Source organism: Xyrauchen texanus, chromosome 4 (assembly GCF_025860055.1).
Source record: "Xyrauchen texanus isolate HMW12.3.18 chromosome 4, RBS_HiC_50CHRs, whole genome shotgun sequence".
NCBI lineage: Eukaryota > Metazoa > Chordata > Actinopteri > Cypriniformes > Catostomidae > Xyrauchen > Xyrauchen texanus.
In genome coordinates, this window is record NC_068279.1 from 14,419,419 (window position 1) to 14,446,961 (window position 27,543).

At 43.6% G+C, this 27,543-nt stretch overlaps 1 protein-coding gene across 1 annotated transcript; it reads left to right on the top strand.

Annotated features, from left to right (window-relative positions):
- Nucleotides 1–525: 525 nt before the first annotated feature.
- On the top strand, nucleotides 526–27,543 carry LOC127643138 (melatonin receptor type 1C-like). Its single transcript, XM_052125726.1, is given in 3 exon segments — nucleotides 526–718; nucleotides 26,685–27,113; nucleotides 27,116–27,543. Coding segments are annotated over 3 exon segments (1,050 nt in total).

The following is a 27,543-nucleotide window of genomic DNA, read 5'->3' on the forward strand; positions in this document are numbered from 1 at the left end:
CGCGTAGGGTCGGGTTTCATTTTAAGACCCGTGCAGATATCTAAAGGGACAGAGAGGCTCCGGCGCCGGGGATGCGACGCAGACGCTTGCTGATGTCTGTGCCGTGATGTGTGTGGCATCTGAATAACTGCCCGGAGTGTGTGAGTCACTGATCCGAGGTGACAATCCAGAGAGAACTGTGCGCCTGACAATGCAGGGACTACCAAAAGCTTATCTAACATTAATTTGGAGCTACTGGAAAATTCAGAAGGGTCCTCTTCTAAAACATGGGGGCTTCTTTTGTGCGATGGAAAAACAAATGAAAACGGCATTTGCATTACATTTGAATGCTATTTGCATTTGGCAGATGTGTCGAATAACATTTCACATTTTATCAGACAATAGTGCAAATGCGTAAAATTAATTGGATGTGTTGATTGGAGGGCGTTTAGGAATACGCGATAAGCGCAACTTTGCCTTTTTTTTTTTTCATGGAGAGGGAATCAAAGGAGAAACTTTAATTTGGCGTTACAGTGCTCCGTAAGAATGGCGATGAAGGTGAACTTGAGCTGCATCGATAGTTTGTCCCGAGGTAACCACTGTCTCGCTGTCAGGAGCACGTCTCCCGGGGTATCGGCCACCCTCGCCGGCTTACTCATCTTCACCACCGTGACAGATATCATTGGAAATCTACTTGTCATCTTGTCCGTGTACAGAAACAGGAAACTGAGGAATGCAGGTGTGGCAACCCCGAAACTGTAATGTCATACTGTAGAACTAATTTTATTTATTTATTATAAGAAATGTCACTGAACTTGCATATTATGCGTATGTAGGCCTATTTACTTATTAAAGTTAAAGCAGCATTGCGTTATTATGTGTTGCCTGAAGTTGCTTCCAGCTGTTGGTGTCAGTTTGGCACGAATCTTTTTTATTTTTTTTATCTCATTTGATAATAGTTAATAATTACACTGTTACAGACAGGGAGCAAATTGGCCACAGCATGCAGAATGAAAGTTTAAAGGAGTAGTTGACCCAAAAATGAAAATTCTCTCACCATTTACTCACCCTCATGCCTTCTCAGAAGTGTATGACTTTCTATCTTCTCTAAACACAAACGAAGAATTTTAGAAAAAAATCTCAGCTCTGTTGTGGTGGCCAGAACTTTGATGCTCCAAAAAGCACATTAAGGGTGTGTTCACACTTGGCAGATTTGGTTTGATTAAAACGAACTCTGGTGTGATTGCTCTGTTTGTGCGATTCATTTGAACAAGTGTGAACGCTGCCACCTGAACCTTGGTGCACACCAAACAAGCGAACAGAGAGCGCCTGAATAGGGGGTCTCGGTCTGCTCCCAAACGAACTCTAGTGCGGTTCGATTGATATATGAATGCAACATGGACCAAAGACGTCTAAACGGACCAAAAACTGGAAGTAATTTGCCTAATACTGACCTCAAGCATAACTGGTTCTTCTCATCATAGGAGCTATGTTGCCCATTACAGTTCAGTACAGGCGTCGGAACCGCCGTCAGTTGTCCTTGCAGCATATCTTCGTTTGTGTGTGCAACAGAGGAATTCCTGGTGCTGTTTTGACTCCTTTACACATTTAGTAGCTCTTCGTTCTTTCTCAGCAGGTAAAAATACCACCATATATACATATATAAATAAAATGAGCACATTTCGCCCAGCAGCCAGTAAGCAATGATCCTATCATACAATAGCAAATGCACGATCGCCCTTTGATTTGTAGTGACAATGAGGAACTTTCAGCAGAAGTTGGTCAGCTGAACTAAGTGCTCTAGTAGGAGAATAACTGACAAGAAAGTCACAGACATATTGATGTGCGAGAACAGGTAGAGCTTTATATAGAGCAACATTTTAAAATCTATCCTCCATTTTATGGGGAGCCAGTGTAGGGATGCTAATACTGGAGTAATGTGGTCAAACTTTCTAGACCTTGTAAGGAGCCTAGTGGCCGCATTCTGGACCAACTGTAAATGGGACAAAGCAGTTTTAGGCAGTCCGGTATACGAGTTGCAGAAATCTAACCTTGACGATATTAGCGAGTGAATCACAATTTCTAGATCTGATTTAGAGAGAAAGTGTTTTAATTTTGCTATTGATCTTAAGCTGCTCTTAACATCACTGATTTGTCTATTTAAAAGTAATGATGAGTCCATGATCACACCAAGGCTCTTTGTGTGATTTTGCACATTTAAAGTAACCCAAGGTATGACAGTACCACCTGTACCATTTTCATCAACTGAAATTGGCACAGTGCGAATCCATTCTTGAAATAAAGCCAGGTGTCATCTAACAGATACATTTGACAGATACATTTGACCGCTAAAGCCCATCATCAGACCCCAGTGTGCTGTTTACAAGTGTTGAAAGCATTTTGGGGCATAAGAAATTCTCCTGAGGATGTGGTGTGGAGAGAAATCATCATAATCCTGAGTGTGATGGCTAGAATGCTGTAAAAAAGAGAGGCATGCAATCTGCTTGTGCAATTTTGCTTGTGCTTATTAAAAAAAAAAATCTATTTATGGGCTTTTAATGCCTTTAAGGGCTGGACAAGTAGAGGGAGACAGGAAACCATTGGGAAGAGAGAGATGGAATGGTATCAGGACATGACACTGGCAGTTTGTATTCTTCCAACTCACTTTAAAGAGCTTCACTTTATATGGCAGGCAGTGTGATGCAGAATAATTACCAGATATGTGAGACCGTTATAAGGTAAAAAGACACACACACTGTTAAATTACCTGATGCTTGTTGCATTATCTCCTATTTTTCTTTTTCTCTTTTCAGTCTGGTATAGATGAGAAAGAAGGGAGAGCAAGAAGGAGAGATGTGTTTAATGATTTCACTACTGTAGAGAAGCATAAGGTTTTGGTTAGGTTTTTTCACATAGTTGGACTCTGCTAAGATGTTGGTATGATATAATAGACAGAGTGAAACTGAGGAGAGCCTCTGTGCTGATGATGCATTCCATCAGGGCTGAAAGCCCATCATCAGACCCCAGTGTGCTGTTTACAAGTGTTGAAAGCATTATGGGGCATGGGAAATTCTCCTGAGCATGTGATGTGGAGAGAAATCATCATAATCCTGAGTGTGATGGCTAGAATGCTGTAAAAAAGAGAGGCATGCAATCTGCTTGTGCAATTTTGCTTGTGCTTATTAAAAAAAAATCTTATTTTACAAAAACCCCTCTCCACACATTATACAAAATGCAATGCCTTTAAGGGCTGGACAAGTAGAGAGAGACAGGAAACCATTGGGAAGAGAGAGGAGGAATGGTATCAGGACATGACACTGGCTTTTTTTGCGTTGTGCGAATGTGCACTGCCCACTTTGCCACAGCTCAGACACAATTTTTGTGATCGTTGATGGAATTTTATAACCCTGTGCTGAAAACTGAAATGTTATTTGGGAGGTAGGGATTTTGGTTCTCAGTGATTGTTCTGGACCATATTATCATGTGGGGACCGTTGTGCTTTTAGGAGTGCAATTACTGTATGTTATACCTTAAATGTTCTAAATAAAAGAACAAAAATTAACCAACTAAAACTAACCAAGAGAGTATTTAAAAAAATAATTGATCAATAACCATAAATAAGTGCTCATGACAAATGTTTGAATCGATACACTCCAAACTATCGTGGTGTTGCCTGCACACTGCTATAAGCTTGCCATTTAGATTTTTAGAATGACAAATGTAGTAAAGTGATACGCATAAACAAAAAAGTGGCCTGATCTGATTGGCTGCATTGTGCAGCAAGTGAATGACTGGCATTAATGACTCACAGATGTATATGCTTGTTGGTTCATATATTAAAGCATGACAAACAGTCTTTAAATTGTTCCTTATTTTGAGCCGATAGAATTTATTTTTGAGTAAACCATTTCACTCAAAGGAATATTTTAGACAATTTACAAAATCTGGCTCTAGAGTGCTGGCTCTAAGAAAAAAGCAGACTAGGTATGGCTTTTAAGAGCAGGGGGGTCATTATATTGATAAATAAACATCTACAATTCAAATGTCTCAAACAGATTAAAGATAAATTAGGGAATGTTACAAATGTTAAAGACTGAACTCAATGCTTATATGGAGACCAACTGGTCCTCAGTATCTTCTGTGGGCATGGCTTGGGAGGCCTCATTTACCAGAAAATCCAAAGCACGAGAACTTGGAAGGGAATATTAAAAGTGCAGAGGCAGAGCTGAAGTGCTGAATGTTGTCTGATGGCATCAGAGAATTGACCCAATTGAAATAAAGATTTTATACTATTTTGTTGCAGAAAGTGGAGTTTTGGTTTTTCAGGGCATGCCAATCATACATTGAGTTGAGGGACAAAGCAGGAAAGCTTTTGGCTAGATATATAAAGCAGAGAGAATATTTTTCTATCATTCCCTCAGTGAAATCTGCTGGTGATGACATTTTTACCTTGGCCATTTATATTAATAATGCCTTTAAAGAGTTATATCTTGGTCTTTATAGTTCCAAGTCTTCATCTACTGATGAGGATATTAGACCATTTTTGGAACCATTAGAACGCCCTAAATTGACGACTGAGTGAAATAAATTATCTTGTTTCTGAGATAACCTAGGAGAAGCTTGATGAGGTAATTAATACCTTACCTACAGGCACGGCTCTGGGGACAGATGGTTTTGCAGCTGAATTTTTAAGATCTTATGCTACAGAATTTACTCCACTTTTGTTAGAATTTATATGGAATCATTAAAGAATGGGAAGCTTCTGCCAACCATGACGCAAGCCCAGATCAGTCTGATTGTCATAAAGGACAAAGATCCAAGCGAGTGTAGAAGATCCAGCTAGATGTAAAAATTCTGGCTAATCGATTAAGTAAAGTTATGACATCTCTTATACATATAGATCAGGTGGGTTTATTAGGGGCCGTAGCTCTTCTGATAAGATTTGGTGTTTCATCAGTATTATGTGGTCAGTAGCGAATGATAAGTCTCCGGTCACTGCCATCTCACTTGACGCCGAAATGGCTTTTAGTATGTTAGAATGGGATTATATTTTTAACATTTTGGAAATGTATGGATTCAAGAGTACATTTATTGGTTGGGTTAAGTTCCTTTAGACACACTGTAGCAGCAGTACAAACAAATGTATTATTTTTCAGATTATTTTACTCTGAATCTCTTTCCCATTATTGTTCTGTCTTGCCCTGGAACCATTAGCAGCCATGATAGGAAAGGAAGACGATTTTCCAGGGGTGATGGCGGGAGGTGTGGTGCATAAGCTTTTGCTCTTACGCAGATGATATTGTATTATTTGTTTCTGACCTTACTAGATCTATGCCTTGCCTCCACAGAATTATGAATTCCTTTTCCAAGTTCTCAGGTTACAAAGTCAATTGATCTAAATCCCAAGCTTTGGCTCTGACAGTGTACTCTCCAGTAACGGCCTTCCAGTGGCCCAAACAGGGCATTAAGTATTTGGGCTTTTTTCCCAGCAAAGTTGTCTGATTTAGTCAGAGGTCATTTTGATCCCTTAATAAAAAGATTTTTAAAGGATGTGGGCTTCATTACATTTATCTAAGATTGGGATGGTTAATCTAATTAAAATTAATTGTATTCCAAAATTAAAATACCTGTTTCTCTCCCTGTAGATGTCCCCCTCTCTTATTTCAAGCAATTTGATAACATAGCTATCATTTTTAATGATAAGCATCCCAGGTTAAATTTCAATAAGTTACATAGGCCAATTAATAAAGGTGTGTTAGGCTTACACAAGAGTTTGTTTTATTATTATGCATTCAGTCTTAGACATTTGGCTCATTGGTCGCTTCCACCTGAGAGAGCCCCTCCCTGGTTTTGTACTGAAAAGGAAGTTCTTGCCCCTATCTCGCCACTGCAAAGCCCTTCTATCAAACTAATTGTAGAAGTTAAGTCACACCCTGTTATCTCACATTTACACTCAATACAGTCAGAGTGTTTAACTTGGATGTTTATTTAAATGTAGCCTCGAGCATATGGCTGAACCCTAAACTATGTATTAATAAGTCCCCTTTCTGTTGGTCAGATTGGATTGTGACCTTAATACACTCGATGACCGATATGAGAGTGGAGTATTGAGATCTTTCGAAAATTTTATTCAACATTTTGGGATTCCCAGATCTCAATTATTTAAGTATTTACAGCTGCGCCACCTGCTCTGTACTGTTTTAGGGAGTAGCACGCAACCCCCTAGAGCGGCAGATACTTTGGGAGTGGTGATTGCTGCTTTTGGGAAGGGTCATGAGGCATCAGTGTATTACTCAATGATAATTCAGAGTCTGGGGGACGGAGCTTTAAATTCTCTCAAAAGATTATGGGAGGAATATTTAAATTTGTTTTTGGAGGAGGGAGTGTGGGCAAGGATTCTAAAAAATGTCAAGTCTGCATCTAGAAATACAAGGGTGCACCTTATGCAATTTAAGATTTTACATAGATTTTATCGGAACCCTTCTAAATTGTATTGGCTTGGTCTTAAGGACACACCCACCTGCTGGCAATGCCATTCAGAAGATGGGGACACCAACCATATTTTTGGGGGGTGTCGTAAGATCCAAGAATTTTGGTTGAAGGTGCAAAGTTTTGTATGTGATGTGTTGAACACTCAAATCTCATTCAGCCCCAGTCTCTGTATTTTTGGGGATGGAGAGGTCATACATTTGGAGGATACGTGCATTAAAAATTGGGTTCCCCGTCTGTCGCTCACTTCGACGTTGTGTCGAAGAAGCGACATTAGGGGTCTCTCTTGAGTGCCGAATATGCCTCTGATCTATGAAAAAAGGCCAATGGGAATTAGGCAGACAGTATTTGCATACCCCGCCCCCAGACATACGGGTATAAAAGTGGGCAAATACGTCGAGTTCATTCAGAAATTTTCTTCGGAGCCAATTGTAGGGTTGCAGTCAGCTGCGATTCACACACCTGTTCCTGTTTTCCTCTGACGCTTTGCCTGTTGGATTCGATGACGCATTACAGCGGCTTTCTCCATTCTCTGCACGGCAGTGCAGTTTGCCCCTTGGTGCTTCGACAGCGCAAAGAAACTTAAAGAGTTCCATAAAAGAGTGATTTCTCTAAAAGAGTTATTTTCTCTAAAAGAGCAGTACGCATCGGGCGTTGAACGTCGTTTTCAGGATGCGTCTTTATAAAGATGCCCTTCCTCCCCTGCGTAGTTCCTGGATGCGGTAGAGTGCTCTCCGCTTCAGACGGCCACAGGCGTTGTCTCGTGTGTCTGGGCTGCGATCACACCGAGGCAGCGTTTGTGGATGGTTCATGTTCTCACTCTGAGAGCATGACCATGGCAACGTTGCAGTCACGGCTTTCCTTTCTGAAAGGAAACACCACTACAGCCACCCCCTGCATCGTACCTTCTTCCCACTGGATTGACATCTGTGGCTGAACCTGGTCGAGATGCGGGACACCGACAAAGCCCGCTTTCTCAAGGCCTCCATCTCCCAGTTCGGCCTATTCAGCAAGACATTTCCCAGCAGTTTTTGCCGGTGAAAAAGCAGATAGAGGCGATTCAGCACATCATGCTCGGTGCCGCTCCAACTCTTGCTGAGCCCTGTCTGCTCGTAGGGGGTGTCCCCCTATGGCTGCAAGACAACAGGCAGCTCTGGCTCAACCTGGTCCAAGCTCTCAGCCCCCATGTAGAGTGCCCCACAGGAAGCGGACGCCCCCCGTCTCTCGAACCTCTTCGAGGACCTGGAAGGCTCCCAAGTGTTCCTGAAATGGATGACCTGAGGAACGAGATGTTCACCATAGACAGACCACTCCATCCCCCGGTGGAGACTGTATCACATACAGACCCCCGGCCGGCCGGTTCTGATGAGTCCAGAGGACATCTCCACAGGACCTCCTCCTCAGACACCAACTGCCCCCTGCCGGGTACGCAGAGCAAGGTAAGTGCTTTGAGTCTTTCCTCAGCACAGATGCCTCAGGACGCAACCTTGCAAAGCCCCACCAAGTACGTCAAATGCGGTCGTCCCCTCAGTGCCCCTCACGCGGAGCTTGGACACTTGACTTTTGCTCTCCAACCCATTGCGCTGGCTGGCCAGGACCACCCGACTCGGCTATGCGATTCAGGGAGCATCCGCTTCACTTCGGTGCACGGCGAGAATGCCAACACCCTGCGGGTGGAAACTGCAACCCTTTTACACAGCCGAGATGAAGAAGGGTTTCTACAGCCCTTACTTCATTGTTCCCAAAAAAAGGCGGTGGGTTGTGGCCAATCTTGGACCTGCGAGTTCTCAACCGGGCCTTACACAAACTCCCATTCAAGATGCTCACGCAGAGACATATTCTAACTGTGTTCGGCATCAAGATTGTTTCGCAGCGGTAGATCCGAAGGACGCGTACTTCCACGTCTCAATCTTGCCCCGACACAGACACTTCCTTTGGTTTGTGTTCAAGGGCCGGCCTTGTCAGTACAAGGTCCTCCCCTTCGGCTTGTCCCTGTCCCCTCGCGTCTTCAAGAAGGTCACAGAGGCAGCCCTTGCCCCACTAAGGGAAGTGGGCTTCAGCATACTCAATTACCTTGATGACTGGCTGATTCTAAAAGTTCCAGAGGCTCCTAGGGCATATGGCATCCTCAGTGGCGGTCACGCCGCTCGGGTTGATGCATATGAGACCGCTTCAGCAGTGGCTTCAGACTCGAGTCCCAAGATGGGCATGGCGCCACGGCACATACCATGTGATCTTCACCCCTTTTTGCCATCAGCTATTCAACCCCTGGACAGACTTCGGTTTCCTGCGGACAGGAGTCCTCCTACAGCAGGTTTCCAGATGCATCGTTGTCACCACAGATGCCTCCAAACTGGGTTGGGGCACCGTGTGCAATGGGGATGCAGCCACCGGCTCCTGGACAGGACCACGGACTACTGTTGGCACATCAACTGCCTAGAGTTTCTGGCTGTATTTCTTGCCATGCAAAGGTTTCTCCCGCTGATTTGGGACAAGCACGTCTTGATCCATTCAGACAGCACCATGATGGTAGCGGTCATAAATCGCTATGGTGGAGTGCGCTCTCGTCAAATGTCACAACGCGCCTGCCATCTCCTCCTCTGAAGTCTGAGGTCGCCGCATGCCACTCATATCACAGGCTCCACCCCAGATGGTCCAGCTGATTTGGGACCAATATGCCGAGGCATAGGTAGACCTGTTTGCTTCCCAGGAAAACCCCCACTGCCCGCTCTGGTACTCCCTATTGGAGGCTTCCCTCGGGACAGACACACTGGCATACAGCAGGCCCCGGGGGCTGCGCAAATATGCATTTCCCCTAGTGAGCCTACTTGCACAGGTGCTGTGTGCAAGGGTACCCTCTGGCATCTGTGCCCAGACCTCTGGAACCTCCACGTCTGGCCCTTGGACATGACACGGAAGATCTAAGTGGCCTACCACCAGCTGTCGTAGACACGATCAACCAAGCCAGAGCTACCTCTACCAGGCAACTCTACACCCTAAAGTGGTGTCTGTTTGCAAACTGGTGCTCTTCCCGATCAGAAGACCCACAGAGGTGCACAGTTGGGTCAGTGCTCTCATTTCTGCAGGAGAGGATGGAGGTGTGGCTGTCCCTTGCAGGCCTTCAGAGAGCCCCCTCGAGCCACTAGAGTTGAGCTAAAAGCCCTCTCCCTGAAGACGCCCTCCTGATTGCGCTCGCTTCCATCAAGAGGGTTGGGGACCTGCAAGTGTTCTCTGTCAGCAACACTTGCCTGGAGTTCGGTCTGGCAGATGCTCATGTCATCCTAAGACCTAAGATCCTAGCCTTATCGTTGCTGTGTCTGGTGCATGCTTTGTGCACCTATTTGGACCACACATGCAGCTTTAGATGTTATGAGCAGCACTTTGTTTGCTTTGGTGGACAGCAGAAAGGGAACGCTGTCTCGAAATAGAGGCCTGCCCACTAGGTTGTCAACGCCATTGCATTGGCCTATCACACCCAGGCCGTGCCCACCCCCTTGCAGGTTTGAGCACACTCTACGAGGAGTGTGGCATCCTTGTGGGCACTGGCCAACAGTACCTCTCCAGCAGACATCTGCAGAGCAGTGGGCAGGGCAACACCCAATACCTTTGCGAGATTCTAAAATCTCCAGGTTGAGTTAGTCTCGTCCCTTGTTTTGTCAGGTCCGAGCACGTAGAACTCGGTAATACATAACAGCTGACCAGGTGTATCGCTTGCGCATAGCGCATTTCCCCTCCTCAGAGGCAAATGCGTGCACTCTTACTCCCAGGCAGCCCACAAAACTTGTGCTCCCTGGATGTCCTTCCTCCCTAACCCTCTGGCTTGCGAATTCGGCGGAGGAATTCCCAACCAAACCAACTATGGGTACTAATTACTCTGTACTGGTATAGGTGCTCCACAGGTGTCAGTTATCTTGGTAACCCCCTGTGTCGTATTTTCCACGGTACGGTCCCGCTCTTGGCGGACCCGCATCTCCCTTGGGCAGTCCCCTCTACCCCCAGTCGCTGTGTTTGTAGAGCTCCTCCCTAACTAGGCAGGACCTACCTCCACGCCACTTCCATGTGTGGCTTTTAAGTTTATGTGACGTATTTGCCACATGTTGACCTCCCCAGCCTGGGTAGGATGTGGTCTCCGCAGGGTCTTTTCCCCCTGAAAGAATAGGATTGGAAAAGAACACCTTCCCTGATGCATGTTATAGCGTTAGATGGCCCCAGCCACATCTAACACTCTATGGAGAGAAAACATAGAGAGAGAAAAGTCTGCGGCTGGCACGGCCTGCTCCCATGCTTGTTACGTCGCTTGTTCACCCCCTCAGGGATGCAGGGATATGACGTCTTATGGGGTGTTGGGGAAGGTTACGTGCAGCCTGATGCGGTCTGCTCCTTTGGCACGCAACAGCTTGCTTGCACCTGCATAAGCAGTTCATGTAACACGGTTCAATGTCGTGGCGTTATTGGATAGGGGCCCCTAGTGTCACTACATGTACACAACGTCGAGTGAGTGCCAGAAGGAGAACGTATAGTTTACTGTTGTAATCCCCGTTCCCTGATGGAGGGAACAAGACGTTGTGTCCCTCTTGCCACAACACTGTACCAACCGCTGTAACGGCCAAACCTTATTTTCGGCTCCTCAGAACAAAACCTGACTAAACAGATGCACGATTCCCTCCTTTTATACCCGTATGTCTGGTGGAGGGATATGGAAATTCTTTTCGCCAATTTCTCATTGGCCTTTTCTCAAAGTTCAGAGGCAACCGAGGCTCTCAAGAAAGACCCGTAGTGTCACTACCTCGACACAACGTCTCATTCCTCCATAAGGGAATGGGGGTTACAACAGTAACCTGGATGGTTTCTGCAGTACCGGTAGTACCGACTCTATCTGGTACAGTGCGCAGTATGACTGACACACGACAGCTTTAAATTGCTCACAGGCTTATTTTGAACATGTGCTCTGTTACTCCTTTTACACTGAAATGGAAAAGTGAAGCATCTGGCAAAAAAACACATAATAATAAATGCTTTATTCAAAATAATAGCTAGATGCCTGAAATTGAAGAAATTGTGACAGAAATATATAATAACTGTATAGTAAAATTGTATATTCACTGTAATATTATTATTAATAATAATAATAATAATAATAATAATTAAGCAAGACTGCTGTTGAAAAAAATGCAATGACATGTTGAAAAGTTCTATTTTCACTTGTTAAAAGTTTAAGAATGAATTGATTAGACATAATTTTGTTGATGAAATTAAATGATACTTTAAAACAAAGTTCTGGAAAATTATAATAATTATTAAAACAATTATTAAAAATAACTAAATGGGTGTGTTCAATAGCACATTATAATATTAGCATAGTTTTGCTGTGGTATCGAAATTGGTATTGAGTACCCTTACTTCCCATGGTTATGTACAAATGTATATAGGTGCTATGTGTGTGACTGATAGGAGCTTTGGTCAGAGTTTTTGGGGTTGGTGAAGGAGCCTGTATCTCATTATCCTTATAATCCAAAAGGAATTAAACAGAAGACGAATAGCAGCTTTTAATTTTTAACACATATAATCAGCATTCCAGCATAGATTCTCCAGATGAGCAGAGCCAGAATATCCATTAAATGCATTTATCAGAACGCTATTCTGAGTTCAGCCAGAACCATCCTTACAGCTCCACTATATAATTCACGGATAAGAGATAACATCAGGCTCAGAGAGGTACTGAAGGAACGTTAACAGGTAATTGCATTTTTAATTGCCTCTGCAGAAACCACAGCTTTATTGCATTTCTCTGCACATCTAAATGGTAAATTTACAAAAGATAAAATCCTAGTTTTCAGCTTTGTGGTCCATCTCTTTCCACAAGAAATCTTTAACCATAAACACTTCCAGTATTTTAATGAGGCAGATTTCATTAAATTGACACCCTGGTCTTCAACTGAAAAACACTGACTAAAGATTTTAAGGTTTGCCCATTTATGATGCAAATCATGCTCTTAAAGGATACCTATTATGCCCCTTTTTACAAGATCTAATATAAGCCTCAGGTGTCCCAAGAATATGTCTGTAAAGTTTCAGCTCAAAATACCCCATGGTTCATTTATTATACCATGTTGTATATGCCTCTTTTTGGGTGGAATCAAAAACATTACATTTGGCAGACGCTTTTATCCAAAGTGACTTACAGTGCACTTATTACAGGGACAATTCCCCTGGAGCAACATGGAGTTAAGTGCCTTGCTCAAGGACACAATGGTGGTGACTGTGGGAATCGAACCAGCGACCATCTGATTTACAGTTATGTGCTTAACCACCACCACTCCATTAAAACAGGCTGTTTTCATGTGTGTCTCTTTAAATGCAAATGAGCTGCTGCTTCCCCTTTCCAGAAGAAGACTGTGCCTTTACAGCTTGTGCTTCAGATACTACAGCAACAACAAATCAGAGCCAATATGACTGACAGCGTAAATATCGGAGTACATTCGGAAAGGCGATTTGCAAACATTCACAAAATATAAAGTGCGATACTTAATACAGGCTATAAAGCTTGAGCACGAACAGTCGGTACTGATTTGGACAAACATACACAAATTCTTGTATGTTTTGGGGCACACTTGTCCACTGCGTCTTCAGTGGCTCTGATGCCGGGAGTACATGAAGAATCTTATGTTTATTTTTACCACCAACAACAGAACACTTATGATGCTTATGAAGCTGAGACATTATTCTTCTCACTTTATCTGCTCCAGTGCTGAAACAATGGTAGACTGTGTGTAGATCACTCATGGTAGGATCTATGATAATAGGGTTTTGTCCCTCACCAGTCGTGGGCAAGGCTTGCTCTAACGTGACGTCACAGAACATTCCTTAAATGCTGTCATTCTGCCTATAACAACAAATTTTGTGTTCTGCATAAAAGACAAAGTCATACTGATTTGGATCAACAGAGGTTTAATTTTTGGGTGAGCTTTCCCTTTAAGTATGGCATTGTTATGGGAGCTGTCAGACCAAGAGATGATGAACAAAGTCCAAAACTTTGTCTCCACCTCATGATCTACCCTATCTGTCATGTAAAATCAGGCCTATCATGCACAGACTGCAGAGAATCATTTAAAACACACACACACACACACACACACACACACACACACACATATATATATATTCTCTCCTTTGTCTCGTCTTCATTGCCAGATCATTTTTATGTATGCGCTCCAGTTTTGTTTCAGTCGGTGCATGTGAGTTCCTGTGTGTTCCCGTTCTTAGTTAGTTTGTTAATAATTCTTTCTTGTCTTTTCTGTTTTTTCTCTCCATTAGTATTTGTTAGCATTTTTGTTTTCTGTAATTTTTCACGTACTTGTCTTGATTTTGTTTCCCTTCTTTGTGAGGTTTTGTTTGTAGTCTGTTTATTTTTTCATTTCTAATAAAGCCTTTGTCTTCCTGCATCTTGGGTTCTTCCTCAAATACTGTGATGGACTTTTTAATTTTGTTTATTTTAAATAAAAAATTTAAAAAATATAGTGTTGTGCAATACACTAAAAAATCTATACTGTTATGGTAATGAGAATCACCATTGAAAACAATGTGAATTTTAAAAGCAAAACTTATCAAAAAAGTTTTTGAGAATTGTCTGAATAGTTTGAACATATCTTTACAATAATCAAGATGCAATAATATATGGGGAAAAAAGGAGAAAGATCTGTTAAAGTTGCACACAATTGACTAACATGGTCTGAGGCTACAAACATTTATAGTCTATGTACTTGTAACGAACGCCAATCCCCAAGTTCACCCTGCCCCCTCTAGCTCTCACACTCGCTCCCAATCACCGGAATATTAGTTTCACCTGCACTGTTCTATTCCTCTATTTATACCCTGCCCTTTCTCCCCACACTTGTTGGTTATTGTTTAGTTTCCCCTTTGCTTTGCCAGCTCTAGTGTTTCGCTAGCTTCCCCTGTTTAAACCACTCGCTTGTTTTGTCTCTGTGTATTCTGATTCCCCGGCTTCGACATTACGCTTCCCCTTACTACGCTTCTTTGGATTTGCCCCTTTGTTATATTCTGATTTGAGTGGTGGTGGTGTAGTGGCTAAAAGCACAGGGCTGTTAATCAGAAGGTCGCTGGTTCAAACCCCACGGCCACCACCATTGTGTCCTTGAGCAAGGCACTTAACTCCAGGTTGCTCTGGGGGGATTGTCCCTGTAATAAGTGCACTGTAAGTCGCTTTGGATAAAAGCGTCTGCCAAATGCATAAATGTAAATGTAAATCTCCCGGCTTCGACCTTACGCTCCCCTTGACTCCGCTTCTCTGGATTTGCCTCTTTGTACTTTTTGCCATTCTGCCAATAAAGCAGTTTTACCCGACATTGTGACTATCTCTTCTTGTGCGTGTTACAGTACTACTGAGATAATGATGCATTTTGGGAAATTTTTGAGATTATGTATGTGCTACTAAAGTATTTTGGAAAACCCAGCCTAAAATATTGTTTGTGTAAGCAAACAAAAATGTGAGCTAATGAAGCTGTAAATTGAAGGTAACAAAGATGATCTGTAATCTATTTTGGGCTTTCCCAGGCAGTGCAAAGACTGCAATGCATGCATTTCTGAAGCCAAAACATTGTCAGATGGAATACAGCAGATACTTGGAATTTTGCCATGTCTAATGGCCAGGCTGATAGTTTGTAAACATGTTTAACGTTAGATTGAGAGGTGCGATAATTTCAAAGAGGTGTCAGTTTGATCTCCTGAGTTGGCAAAGCAACTGTCTATCACCTCATCTGCTTGTGTGGCCGACCCTCTTTGTGTGTGTTAATGTCAAAATGAAATAGCAGTAGCAACTAATTTTTACAGTATGTACTTGAATGAATTAAATAGTCAATTTGGATTTCATGTTGACTTTAAAGACTATTGCTGAGATCCCTCAAAATATTACCATTTCACGTGACACACACACAGCTCTCCAAATCTATCATTCAGGCCTGCAGAATATATTTTCTTGTGTAGAGTCTGTATCATGAAAGTTGCTAGAGAGGGAACCAATTACATAGTTCAATACAGGATAATCATGTGGATTTATTTTGATCTGCAGGCAGCGTTCCATCCCAGGAACTGTCCTGAACTGAACCACAGACAAAATAAATCCTGTTCTCTCTCTCATTTTCTTTCACTCTCTGTCTGTTTCTCTAAGAGCAAGCAGAGGCAACACATGATAAATGAGCCCCTTGTGAAATCAGCCTGTCATTATTGCTGTGTCTTTATGTCCCTCAACCTTGACAAGGAACTAAAAACCAAAGTCCTTCCTGCATTTGAGCTGGAGGAAAGTGATAAAGGAAAGGTCTCATATTCATACTGTATCTCTCATGATGTACTGTGCCATTATTCGATGTTGATGTACAGTTCCCTAAAGAACTGATGCATAACCCTTACCATTGGCCATGTGACTGTGATTCTCTGACAGCTGTGCAGGTTCATCCAGACATCAAAATATAGCACAAGGAGGCACACCTAGAGAAATACAGAGATGACACCTAGATGACATCTTAATCCGCTAACAGCATTGACTCCCCATAGAAATTGGGATATTGAATGGCAGTGCAAAGGACCTACAGCTACGGTGTCCTGTGTGCAGTCCTTTGACCACTTCATTTCAAAGTAGCTGTTTGAAAGGAGTTGGAAACTGCTGGGCTTAGTTTTAGGAACTTAGTCTACAGGAGAGTATCAGACTACTGAGACATTTGAATTGAATTTATAATTTTTTCTAACTGAAAGTGTTTCAGTAGAAAAGGTAATGCAACCTTGGCTTTTTGCTTTTACCTAAATAATAAAGTAGTCATCTTGGAAATAGCTTAAATATGATCGCCTACTGTAAGTTATATAAACATCATATAATCAGAACTTTTGTATTTGTGTGATTTTAATCTTAAAAACTTTTTGTATTATGGAGGATCCAAACATTTAAGAGGTTTGGGAGAGGAATAATGAGTGAGTTGGTCACATTTTTGAAGTTCATGTGACTTTGTATACAGTGCATTCAGAAAGTATTTAGACCCCTTATTTTTTTCACATATTGTTATGTTGCAGCCTTATGCTAAAATGCTTTAAATTATTATATTTATTTTTCACATCAATCTACACTCCATACCCCGTAATGACAAAGCAAAAAAAAATATAATAAATTTGCAGTTTTAAAAAACGAAACAAAAACTTAAATATCACATTGACATAAGTATTTAGACCCTTAACTCAGTACTTAGTTGAAGCACTTTTGGCAGCGATTACAGCCTCAAGTCTTTTTGGGTATGATGCGACAAGCTTAGCACAACTGGATTTGGAGATTTTCTGCCATTCTTCTCTGCAGGTTAGATAGGGACCATCGGTGGACAGCCATTTACAAGTCTCTCCAGAGATGTTCGATTTTGTTCAAGTCCAGGCTCTGCCTGGGCTACTCAATGACATTCACAGAGTTGTCCCTAAGTCACTCTTGTGATGTCTTGGCTGTGTGCTTAGGGTCATTTTCCTGTTGGAAATTTCCACTCTGCCATAAAACCCAGATTGGTGGAGTATTGCAGTGATTGTTGTCCTTCTTCAAGTTTCTCCCATCTCCACACATGATCATCTGGTTCTTGGTCATCTCACTTACCAAGGCCCTTCTCCCCCGATTGCTCAGTTTGGCTGGGCAACCAGCCCTAGCAAGAGTCCTGGTTGTTCCAAACCTCTTCCATTTTGGAATTACAGGTGAAACTCGAAAAATTAGAATATCGTGCAAAAGTTCATTAATTTCAGTAATTCAACTTAAAAGGTGAAACTAATATATTATATAGACTCATTACAAGCAAAGTAAGATATTTCAAGCCTTTATTTGATATAATTTTGATGATTATGGCTTATAGCTTATGAAAACCCCAAATTCAGAATCTCAGAAAATTAGAATATTACATGAAATCAATAAAAAAAAAGGATTTTAAATACAGAAATGTCGGCCCTCTGAAAAGTATAATCATGCATATGTACTCAGTACTTGGTTTGGGCCCCTTTTGCATTAATTACTGCCTCAATGCGGCGTGGCATGGATGCTATCAGCCTGTGGCACTGCTGAGGTGTTATGGAAGACCAAGATGCTTCAATAGCGGCCTTCAGCTCTTCTGCATTGTTTGGTCTCATGTCTCTCATCTTTCTCTTGGCAATGCCCCATAGATTCTCTATGGGGTTCAGGTCAGGCGAGTTTGCTGGCCAATCAAGCACAGTAATACCATGGTCATTGAACCAGGTTTTGGTACTTTTGGCAGTGTGGGCAGGTGCCAAGTCCTGCTGGAAAATGAAGTCAGCATCTCCATAAAGCTTGTCTGCTGAAGGAAGCATGAAGTGCTCTAAAATGTCCCGGTAGACGGCTGCGTTGACTCTGGACTTAATTAAGCACAGTGGACCAACACCAGCCGATGACATGGCTCCCCAAACCAACACAGACTGTGGAAACTTCACACTGGACTTCAAGCATCTTGGATTGTGTGCCTCTCCATTCTTCCTTCAGACTCTGGGACCTTGGTTTCCAAATGAGATGCAAAATTTGCTCTCATCAGAAAAGAGGACTTTGGACCACTGAGCAACAGACCAGTTCTTTTTTTCTTTAGCCCAGGTAAGACGTTTGACATTTGAAGCCCATGTCCAGGACCCGTCTGTGTGTGGTGGCTCTTGATGCAGTAACTCCAGCCTCAGTCCACACCTTGTGAAGCTCCCCACACATTTGAATGGCCTTTTCCTGACAATCCTCTCCAGGCTACGGTCATCCCTGCTGCTTGTGCACCTTTTTCTTCCACACTTTTCCCTTCCACTTAACTTTCTATTAATGTGCTTTGATACAGCACTTTGAGAACATCCAACTTCTTTTGCAATTACCTTTTGAGGCTTTCCCTCCTTGTGGAGGGTGTCAATGATGGTTTTCTGCACAACTGTCAGGTCAGCAGTCTTCCCCATGATTGTGAATTCAACTGAACCAGACTGAGAGACCATTTAAAGGCTCAGGAACCCTTTGCAGGTGTTTAGCTGATTAGAGTGTGACACTTTGAGCCTACAATACTGAACCTTTTCACAATATTCTAATTTTCTGAGATTCTGAATTTGGGGTTTTCATAAGCTGTAAGCCATAATCATCAAAATTATATCAAATAAAGGCTTGAAATATCTTACTTTGCTTGTAATGAGTCTATATAATATATTAGTTTCACCTTTTAAGTTGAATTACTGAAATTAATGAACTTTTGCACGATATTCTAATTTTTCGAGTTTCACCTGTATGGAGGCCACGGTGCTCTTAGTAACCTTCATTGCAGCCCAAAATTGTTGAAGCCTTCCCCAGATCTGTGCCTTGACACAATGTTATTTTCATGATATCCACAAGCAGCAAAATAAACAAATTATATGAAATAAAAAATGGAAATGTGTTATGTGGGTCCTAATGTGTTGGAAAATAGCAATTAATTAACTTTTAAAGATACCTTTTTATTCTAGCCATTTTTAGGGTTCAGGATAAAATGGGTAATTATAGCCCTTTAATATAATATCAATTTAAAAGTCACAAAAATCACCTTCGGCCCCGTGTGCTCTGGAACAGGTTTTCATCAAGGATATCTCTGTATTTTTCTGAGTTCAGCTTTCCTTTAACAATGACCAGTCCCGCAGTCCCTGCCACTGAAAAACACCCCCATAGCATGATGCTACCACAACCATGTTTCACCATTGGTATGGTATTGTGCATGTGATGAGCGGTGCCTGGTTTCCTTCAGACATGATTGGAATTGAGGCCAAACAGTTCAATCTTTGTTTCATCAGACCAGAGAATCTGGTTTCTCACAGTCTGAGAGTCCTTTAGGTGCTTTTTTGTGTCTTGCATTGAGGTGAGGCTTCCGTCTTGCCACTCTGCCATAAAACCCAGATTGGTGGAGTATTGCAGTGATTGTTGTCCTTCTTCAAGTTTCTCCCATCTCCACACATGATCATCTGGTTCTTGGTCATCTCACTTACCAAGGCCCTTCTCCCCCGATTGCTCAGTTTGGCTGGGCAACCAGCCCTAGCAAGAGTCCTGGTTGTTCCAAACCTCTTCCATTTTGGAATTATGGAGGCCACGGTGCTCTTAGTAACCTTCATTGCAGCCCAAAATTGTTGAAGCCTTCCCCAGATCTGTGCCTCGACACAATGTTATTTTCATGATATCCACAAGCAGCAAAATAAACAAATTATATGAAATAAAAAATGGAAATGTGTTATGTGGGTCCTAATGTGTTGGAAAATAGCAATTAATTAACTTTTAAAGATACCTTTTTATTCTAGCCATTTTTAGGGTTCAGGATAAAATGGGTAATTATAGCCCTTTAATATAATATCAATTTAAAAGTCACAAAAATCACCATCACTCTTAATAATTAATCAACAGCACATTATGAGGCCTCTGTTTTTGTTTATCATTTATTAACAATTAAAGGACATGATCAATAATTTTAAAGCATTTTTTTATATACAAATTTATAACATTACAAAACCAAGTGGTGTGAAAAAACTCGATGACTATTCAATTACTAATTACATAAGAAACCATAATTTATTATTTAAGGGGGTCCTTGTGGAACATCAATATGACAAGTCTCAACGTTTCAGGGTCGAGCCTACCATCCCTACTTGATTGCTGCTTCTCGGTGATGGTGGTTTTCAAAGAACAAAGCCATCCAGTGATGTGATTTGCTGAGGTTAGATATAATTTTGCCAACCGCTTTTCCATGAATGACTCTGGTAATGACCTTCAACATAGAGACCTGAAGCAGCCCTGTTTTTGTCCTGTGTGAGAAGCTTTGGGTTATTGGACATGTGCTAGACTAATGGCAGGAGAGGGTGAACTTGTCAAAGCACACTTCCTGCAAGCTGTATCAAATGTTTGGCAGGCTGAGACTAGTCAAAATGCCACCATAGATTTGAAGGAAATGTTCAGATACATTTTTCATGCTGCTAAATGTTACAAGTTGATTAGAGAAAGGTGCACACTTTAGGCTTGTTTGGGATGACAGTAGTGTGTGTGTGCGTGCATGCATGCGTGTTCTCTTTCATCATCTTGTGTTCGAGATCCACCTATGGGAAGGGCATCCGTACCTGACCTCTGCAGAAGCGTCCAATTGCACCAAGTCTGGCTAGACAGACAGAAGCGCGTGACCTATGCTCGGTAAGGACCCACCCCCTTACCTAAGAGCATATAACAACCTGCACGCGCTGCTGCTTCTCAGTTGACATTCTGTTTTCTCTCAGCTCGGTTGGATTTTGACTTTCACTAATTTGTCTACAGGAGGACACATCGCTCAGATCAGCCTCCGCCAGACATGACTGTCTTGTTTCAGCAGGATTAGCTGTTTATTGCAAGCCGCCCACGCTTGGCATAAAAAAGGATTTTATGGAGTTTCACCCCAATATGGCATTTTCCAAACCTACGGCTTCCTCCGGGGTCAGCCTATCGCGTGCCTGCCCGGCCGCGTGCAGTGCCCTCATCGCAGCCAGAGACCCTCATCCTTTCTGTGTCGTGTGCATGGGTCTCAAACACGCAGAGGAGGCTCTAGAGTTTCCGGAAAACTGTAGCCACTGCTTGGCGCTGCCTAAAAAACTCTGGCACCGGAGGCTCAAGGTCGCCGCTACCCAGTGCACCGACCTCAAACTCTCCGACTCCGATGGGGGAAACGGTGATGACGACGCACTCCTGGGTCCCTCCCGGGGTGCAGCCTCTCTTAGCTGGGCCGATCAAAATAACCCGGCGTTCCCTTAGGTCATTCTCTCAGGGGACCCCTTGTTCGCCAATGAGCCGGCTGGTTCTGGTGACGAAGACGATGCGGGCCTTCTCGAGGGTTCGGAGGACGAGGATACCATCCCGTTTTCTATGACTCCCCAGGCTAACGGCCCTCCCTCAGTCTGTTCTCATCAAGGTTTGTGAGCGAGCGGCCAGTCGCCTCAATATCGAATGGCCAGCCCTACAAAGTGCCACTGACCAAGAGAGGAACGTGAACGACGAATACAACTTCTCCCTGTCCAAAATGGACCGATTTTCTGCCTCCATACACCAGGCCTCTTTCAAAGCCTCGGCCTTGGCTGTTAGGGCTCTCAACGTCTCCTCCCTTCTCTCTGCATCCTGGTCGACATGGGGCAGCAACTAGAGAAAGGGACCCCCACACCCTCTCTGTGGAAGGAGATTGTCACAGTCAATGACTTTGTTCTCCGTAATGCCCGTCAGGCCGTCCTAGCCTGCGGGTGCTCTATGGCTTTCTCAGTGGCTGGAGAACATGCGCTTTGGCTTAATCTGTCGGGCCTCCCTGACAGTGAGAAGAGGTGCATTGCGGGGGCCCCTATAAAGCCTGGCCAGGCTCTCTTTGGCCCTGCCGTCGCTTTAATGTAACAGTGTTGCGATGACTAGAAAAAGGAGGACGAAGGGCTCAAATTATGCCTTCCTAGGAAAGCGGCACCGCGGCAGGCGCCCCCCGCGCGACCGCCTCGGGGCGTCCTTTCCAGCACCCTGGTAAGGCAAAGCCACGCTATAAGCCACCTCCTCAGCAGAGTAACCCATCCTCTGCTAAGCCCTAGGGTAGAATGTCTTTCGCCACAGCTGTGGCCAAGAAAACATTACTCTAAATGTAAGCGGCCGGCCTGATGCACGGCCTCAGGGGGCTTTGAGTCCACGTTCTCGGGCCTCTTATTCTACCCTCCTAGTTCACAAAAAAAGGAGGTTTTCACTCGGTGGGATCAGCCCCCACCCCCACCAGTGGGTGCCCACCCTGTGTGTTCAGTTCAGAACAATGTGTGTTCCCCTGTCCAGCTCATGTCGGGAAACCTCCCCGTGCTGGAAGTGTTTACAGTGGAAAAAAGTATGAGAGCAGTGTCACCACACAGCCCCTATTACATCTCTCCCACGCATTCAATAAAGGCTTCGGCCCCAGTGTTTCACAAAAAATCTAATAAATCCATTACAGCGAGAGAACATCTCTCTGCAACCCCTTAGGTCGCCCCTAGGTTGTCCACTAGATGGCGCCATTGCATTTCAAATGAGCAAATCGGGCATAGACGCAGCAATAAACGTTTCCCCGGCTCAGGTGGGGACACTTGCGAGCCACACAACAGCTTGGCAGGCTGTGTCGGCTCCAGAGTGGGTGATTCGAACCATAATGAAAGGGTACAGACTCCACTTTGCCAGGAAACCTCCCGCCTTTCGGCAGCGTTATTTTTTCTCACACAGAGAAGAGCGCTGCTCACATTCTGAAAGAAGAAATCTCCTCCCTCCTCGCGAAGGGGGCGAGTCACGTAGTATCCCTAGATCAATGCAATCAGGGGTTTTACTCACGTTATTTCCTAGTTCCAAAGATGGACGGCTCTCTCCATCCTATTATGGATCTCATAGTGTTAAACAAACATTTGAGGAAATACAATTTCAGAATGTTAACACACGGCACGCTCGCGCGCTCAATTCATCAGAACGACTGGTTCACATCAGTCAATCTGAAAGATGCTTTTTTCCACATCAGTATCTACCCCCACACAGGAAATACTTTGTTTTGCCTATCAGGGCATATGCTACAAATTCACAGTCCTCCCTTTCGACCTCTCCAAGGGTGTTCTGTCTATGTGCGGAGGCGGGCTTAGCGCCACTGAGAATAACGGGTCTAAGGATCCTAACATACATAGACGATTGGTTAATCATAGCCAATTCCAGGGAGAAAGTGGTGCAAGACAGTCGCCGTGTGCTCACGCACATCACATCACTCAGGTTCAGAGTGAATGTGAACAAGAGCAATTTTACACCTGCCCAGAGTGTTATATTCCTGGGTCTGGAGCTGAATTCAATCTCCATGTGCGCCCACCTTCCACAAGAACGTGTTCGCTCTCTAATGAATTGTCTATCACAATTCAATGAGGGGACGAAAGTGCCATATCGCAGATGTCTCAGATTACAGGGTCTTATGGCATCAGCTATTCAGGTTTTGCCTTTGGGCCTTCTGCGAATGAGGGCATTCATGAAGTGGGTTTTATCCCTCCACTTCAGCCCATTATGCGTCCTCTGTCACTCTGTCCCAGTGACGCGCTCGTGCACAGCAGCCTTGCGCCACTGGAGCGCAGACATTTACGCACATGGGACCCCTCTCGGGGCTGTTATGTTGCGAAAAGTGGTAACGACAGATGCGTCCTTAACAGGGTGGGGAGCCACTCTTTTGAGGCAGAGCGAACTTTGTTCAGCCCACATAAATTATTTGGAGCTCATGACTGTATGGAAAGCTCTGAATAATTTTCTTTCCCGCTTGCAGGGGCATCATGTGCTCGTTCACTGCGACAATACCACAGCAGTGGCACACATCAATCGCCAGGGCGGCATGCGCTCGCCCAAGCTTCATGCCCTAGCTCACAGGCTTTTAGTTTGGAGCAGGCGGCACTTCCTGTCGTTACGCGCGACCCATGTTCCAAGCATTTTGAAAGGGCACAGACCTTCTGTCGAGGTGGAACCCGCTCTATGGAGACTGGTGACTCCACCCCCAGATAGTGGGCAAGTTGTGGGAAAGATTCGGACAGGCGAACGTAGATCTCTTTGCCTCGCGCGAAAACTCCCATTGTCCTATATTCTTCTCGCTAAAGGACGAGGACGCGCCCCTCGGCGTGGACGTACTAGCCCACCCGTGGCCCAAAGTGCTGCTCTACGCATTTCTTCACCTGTGCCTGTTAATACCTACCCTGGCCAGGGTGAGACAGCAGGGTCTGTCCCTCATTTTGATAGCACCCAGGTGGCCCAAGCCACCATGGCTGGCAGAGATAATTCCTCTTCTGCATGCCCAACCGTGGCCCCTCCCTCTACGCACAGACCTGTTGTTTCAGGCGAACTGGGAGATATATCACCCACACCCGGACAGGGTGCAAAGCAAACCACATTATAGCAACCATGAGGAGGTTACCCCATGTGACTCTACCCTCCCAATCTGATGTGATTTGAAAGTATGTATAAATCTGGCAGTGAATGTGACCTGGCACATAATTTTCTCAGCTCCTGCTGTCATGCAAGATGGATACTGCATGTTTTGAGTGTGATGGAGGGCAACAGCCAATGAGAGTTCATGGATTTCAAAAATATAAACAAAACAATTGTGACATGATCAGTGGTGTGGAGGGTCAAAAAATAATGAAAAGTTCAGAAATGAGTGCCATTACAATTCAGTGAAAGGTTTGTAAATGGGTTTATGGGGGCAGCTCAATCAAAAATACATTGGGGTCATTTTAGAGTAGACAGATGTGTATGACAGTCTTGAAAGTTTTTTGAGAGGGAACATGGGGTTAAATTACTGAGCTTTTAAAAACAGCTAGACAGACTGGCAGTGAAGCATTTTTCTTATCTTTATTGTTTTGAACAATGTAAGGAGACCTAATCTAAGCCAGCAGGGATAATAGTTATTACAGTGCCCTCCTAATCGGTGTCTGTATTCTATTAGTTCATGCATACACATACATATACACGCAATCTCTCCTCATGTACAACCACACACAGTCTGTTCCCACTTTTCTCTTAGAAATGCAGATAACGGCTCTTCCTTTCCTTCTATTTGCTAATAACACAGTGGAGAAAATAAAGTGGAAAAAGTCAGTGCTCTCTCTTGTAATTTTTATTTTTATTACCTCAATTACATTCAAATATGATACATTTGCAATGCCAAAGCATTTGCTGATTAGCTGTTGAAAATTAAATACTTAAATTGTGAATAAAGTAAATAAAACAGAATGACTATTTACTCTTATTTCAATTAGCCTCTTTCTAAACTAAAACAGTGCAAAGCAATTAAATCAAAGAAGTAATGTACAATGATGATTACAATTAAGAAGTATAAAAATAAGTGTGAAAAAATGAATTTACAAAGAGTAATAGTAACAATACAAAAGTTTAGTGATAGAGACAAGGAGTCAAGGTTACTTAATGTTGCTCTTATATTCTAACAGGCAAAGGCATACTGTCCAGATAGCAGTCTTTTTGGTCCCCTAAAGGGGCATTCACACTGACAGCAATTTGCAGTGACAAAGTGACTGGAAGTCATTCATTTGCAATGAGAGTTGGTGATTTGAGGTGACATGAGCAACAGCGACATTGTTAATGCAATAAAGTTGAGCAGTCTCCAACTTAATGCAAATGCATGTGACACAGCAACTACCAATGGGATCTGCCTCATTATACAGTTGGGTGCAGTCAAATAAGAACGCCTATAGCAACCAAAAGTTCAGGCGACCTCCAGCAATTAAATCGCTGTAAGTATTACAGCGATTTTCATAGGTAGTTTTTTTTTTTCAAATATGTGATGTATGCAGTCAATAAGGATGCTCTAGATTTCATTACTTTGAGACTGAAATGCAGACACAACCAATTTCTTTTGGCAGACTTATTTTCTAGCCATTTCTATTTTTAGGTGTTGTTGTCTTTAGTCAGTTTTCGTCAAGGTGACATTTAATTTCTGAATGTACGAATAGCTTGCCATTGTTTACTTTTGGTTGACTTTTTACCTGCTGGTTTATGCTGGTTTATGCTGGTTAGTGCTGATCTTTCTGGTGGACCAGCATAACCATGTTGTTCACCAGCAAAAAAAAGCTGGTTAACCAGCATGTTTAAAAAAAAATTATGATGTTTGTTGACCAAGGGAGGCTTAGTGGTCAAGCTAGGCACCAGCATACAAAACCCAACATATACTGGTGACCAGCAATGCAGGTGTTTTCCAGGGTTGGAAAAGATAGAATTCCATAAGAATTTCCACTTGAATCCCAGGGGCCCACAACTCCCTGAGGTGGGCTCCCTCTCTCCCATGTTGATGTTCTGGGAGAAGCACGCATCTATGAGTTCAGTGAGAGATGCTGATATAAACACGGAGAGGTTGCACAACAGTGAAGGCCGTCCGTGTAGCGCATATTGATAGAATAAAAGTCCGCTCCGCAAGACCCACCCACAACAGTGGATGACTGGCAGAGGGGTCCCATGGAACAGTGAGCCCATGGGCCCTGAGGTACCCTGCCAATATGTTATATAAATAATCATGTTTCATTTGCATTGTATTATGGTTTTATGAAATGGCATTCACATTATATATTCACAGTCTCTCCTTCACTCTTATTTTTCTTTCATGCTGTCTCCTGTCTTTATCTCTATCTCTCCCTGTATCTCTTTTCCTCACACTCTTCTCTCATAGGTAATCTCTTTGTGGTGAGTCTTTCTGTTGCTGACCTGGTGGTGGCGCTGTACCCCTATCCCCTGGCTCTACTAGCTATCTTCCATAATGGCTGGACAATGGGTTCCCTGCACTGTCAGCTGAGCGGGTTCATTATGGGACTGAGTGTGATCGGCTCAGTCTTCAACATCACGGCTATCGCCATCAACCGCTACTGTTACATTTGTCACAGTCTTCACTACGACTGGCTTTTTTCACGCCGGAACACCTGTCTGTACCTGCTTCTCACCTGGCTGCTAACAGCTCTGGCCACCATTCCCAACTTCCTAGTGGGTTCCCTAAGTTATGACCCACGTGTCTTCTCCTGCACATTCACCCAGACAGCCAGCTCCTCCTACACTGTTTGTGTTGTGCTGATCCATTTCCTCTTTCCGCTGGGCGTGGTTTGTTTTTCTACCTTCGCATATGGACATTGGTGATTAGGGTCAAAGGTCGTGTGCGGCCCAGTCTGAGGATCCGAGTGGCTGACCTGAGGAATTTCCTGACGATGTTTGTGGTATTTGTGCTTTTTGCCGTATGCTGGGCACCCCTGAACTTAATTGGGCTCGCCGTGGCTTTGAATCCTGCAAGAGTGGCACCAAATGTCCCAGAGTGGCTGTTTGTTTCCAGCTACTTCATGGCATATTTCAACAGCTGCTTGAATGCTGTGGTCTACGGGTTGCTAAACCGTAACTTTAGGCAAGAATACAAACAGATTCTTCGTGCTCTCTGTACCCCAAGAGCGCTGTTCACTGAAAGTTCCAGATACAATACTGAGGCCATAAGGAGCCATCAGTCTCCGGCAGCAACCAATAACAATGTGAAGGAGGCTTACCTGTAA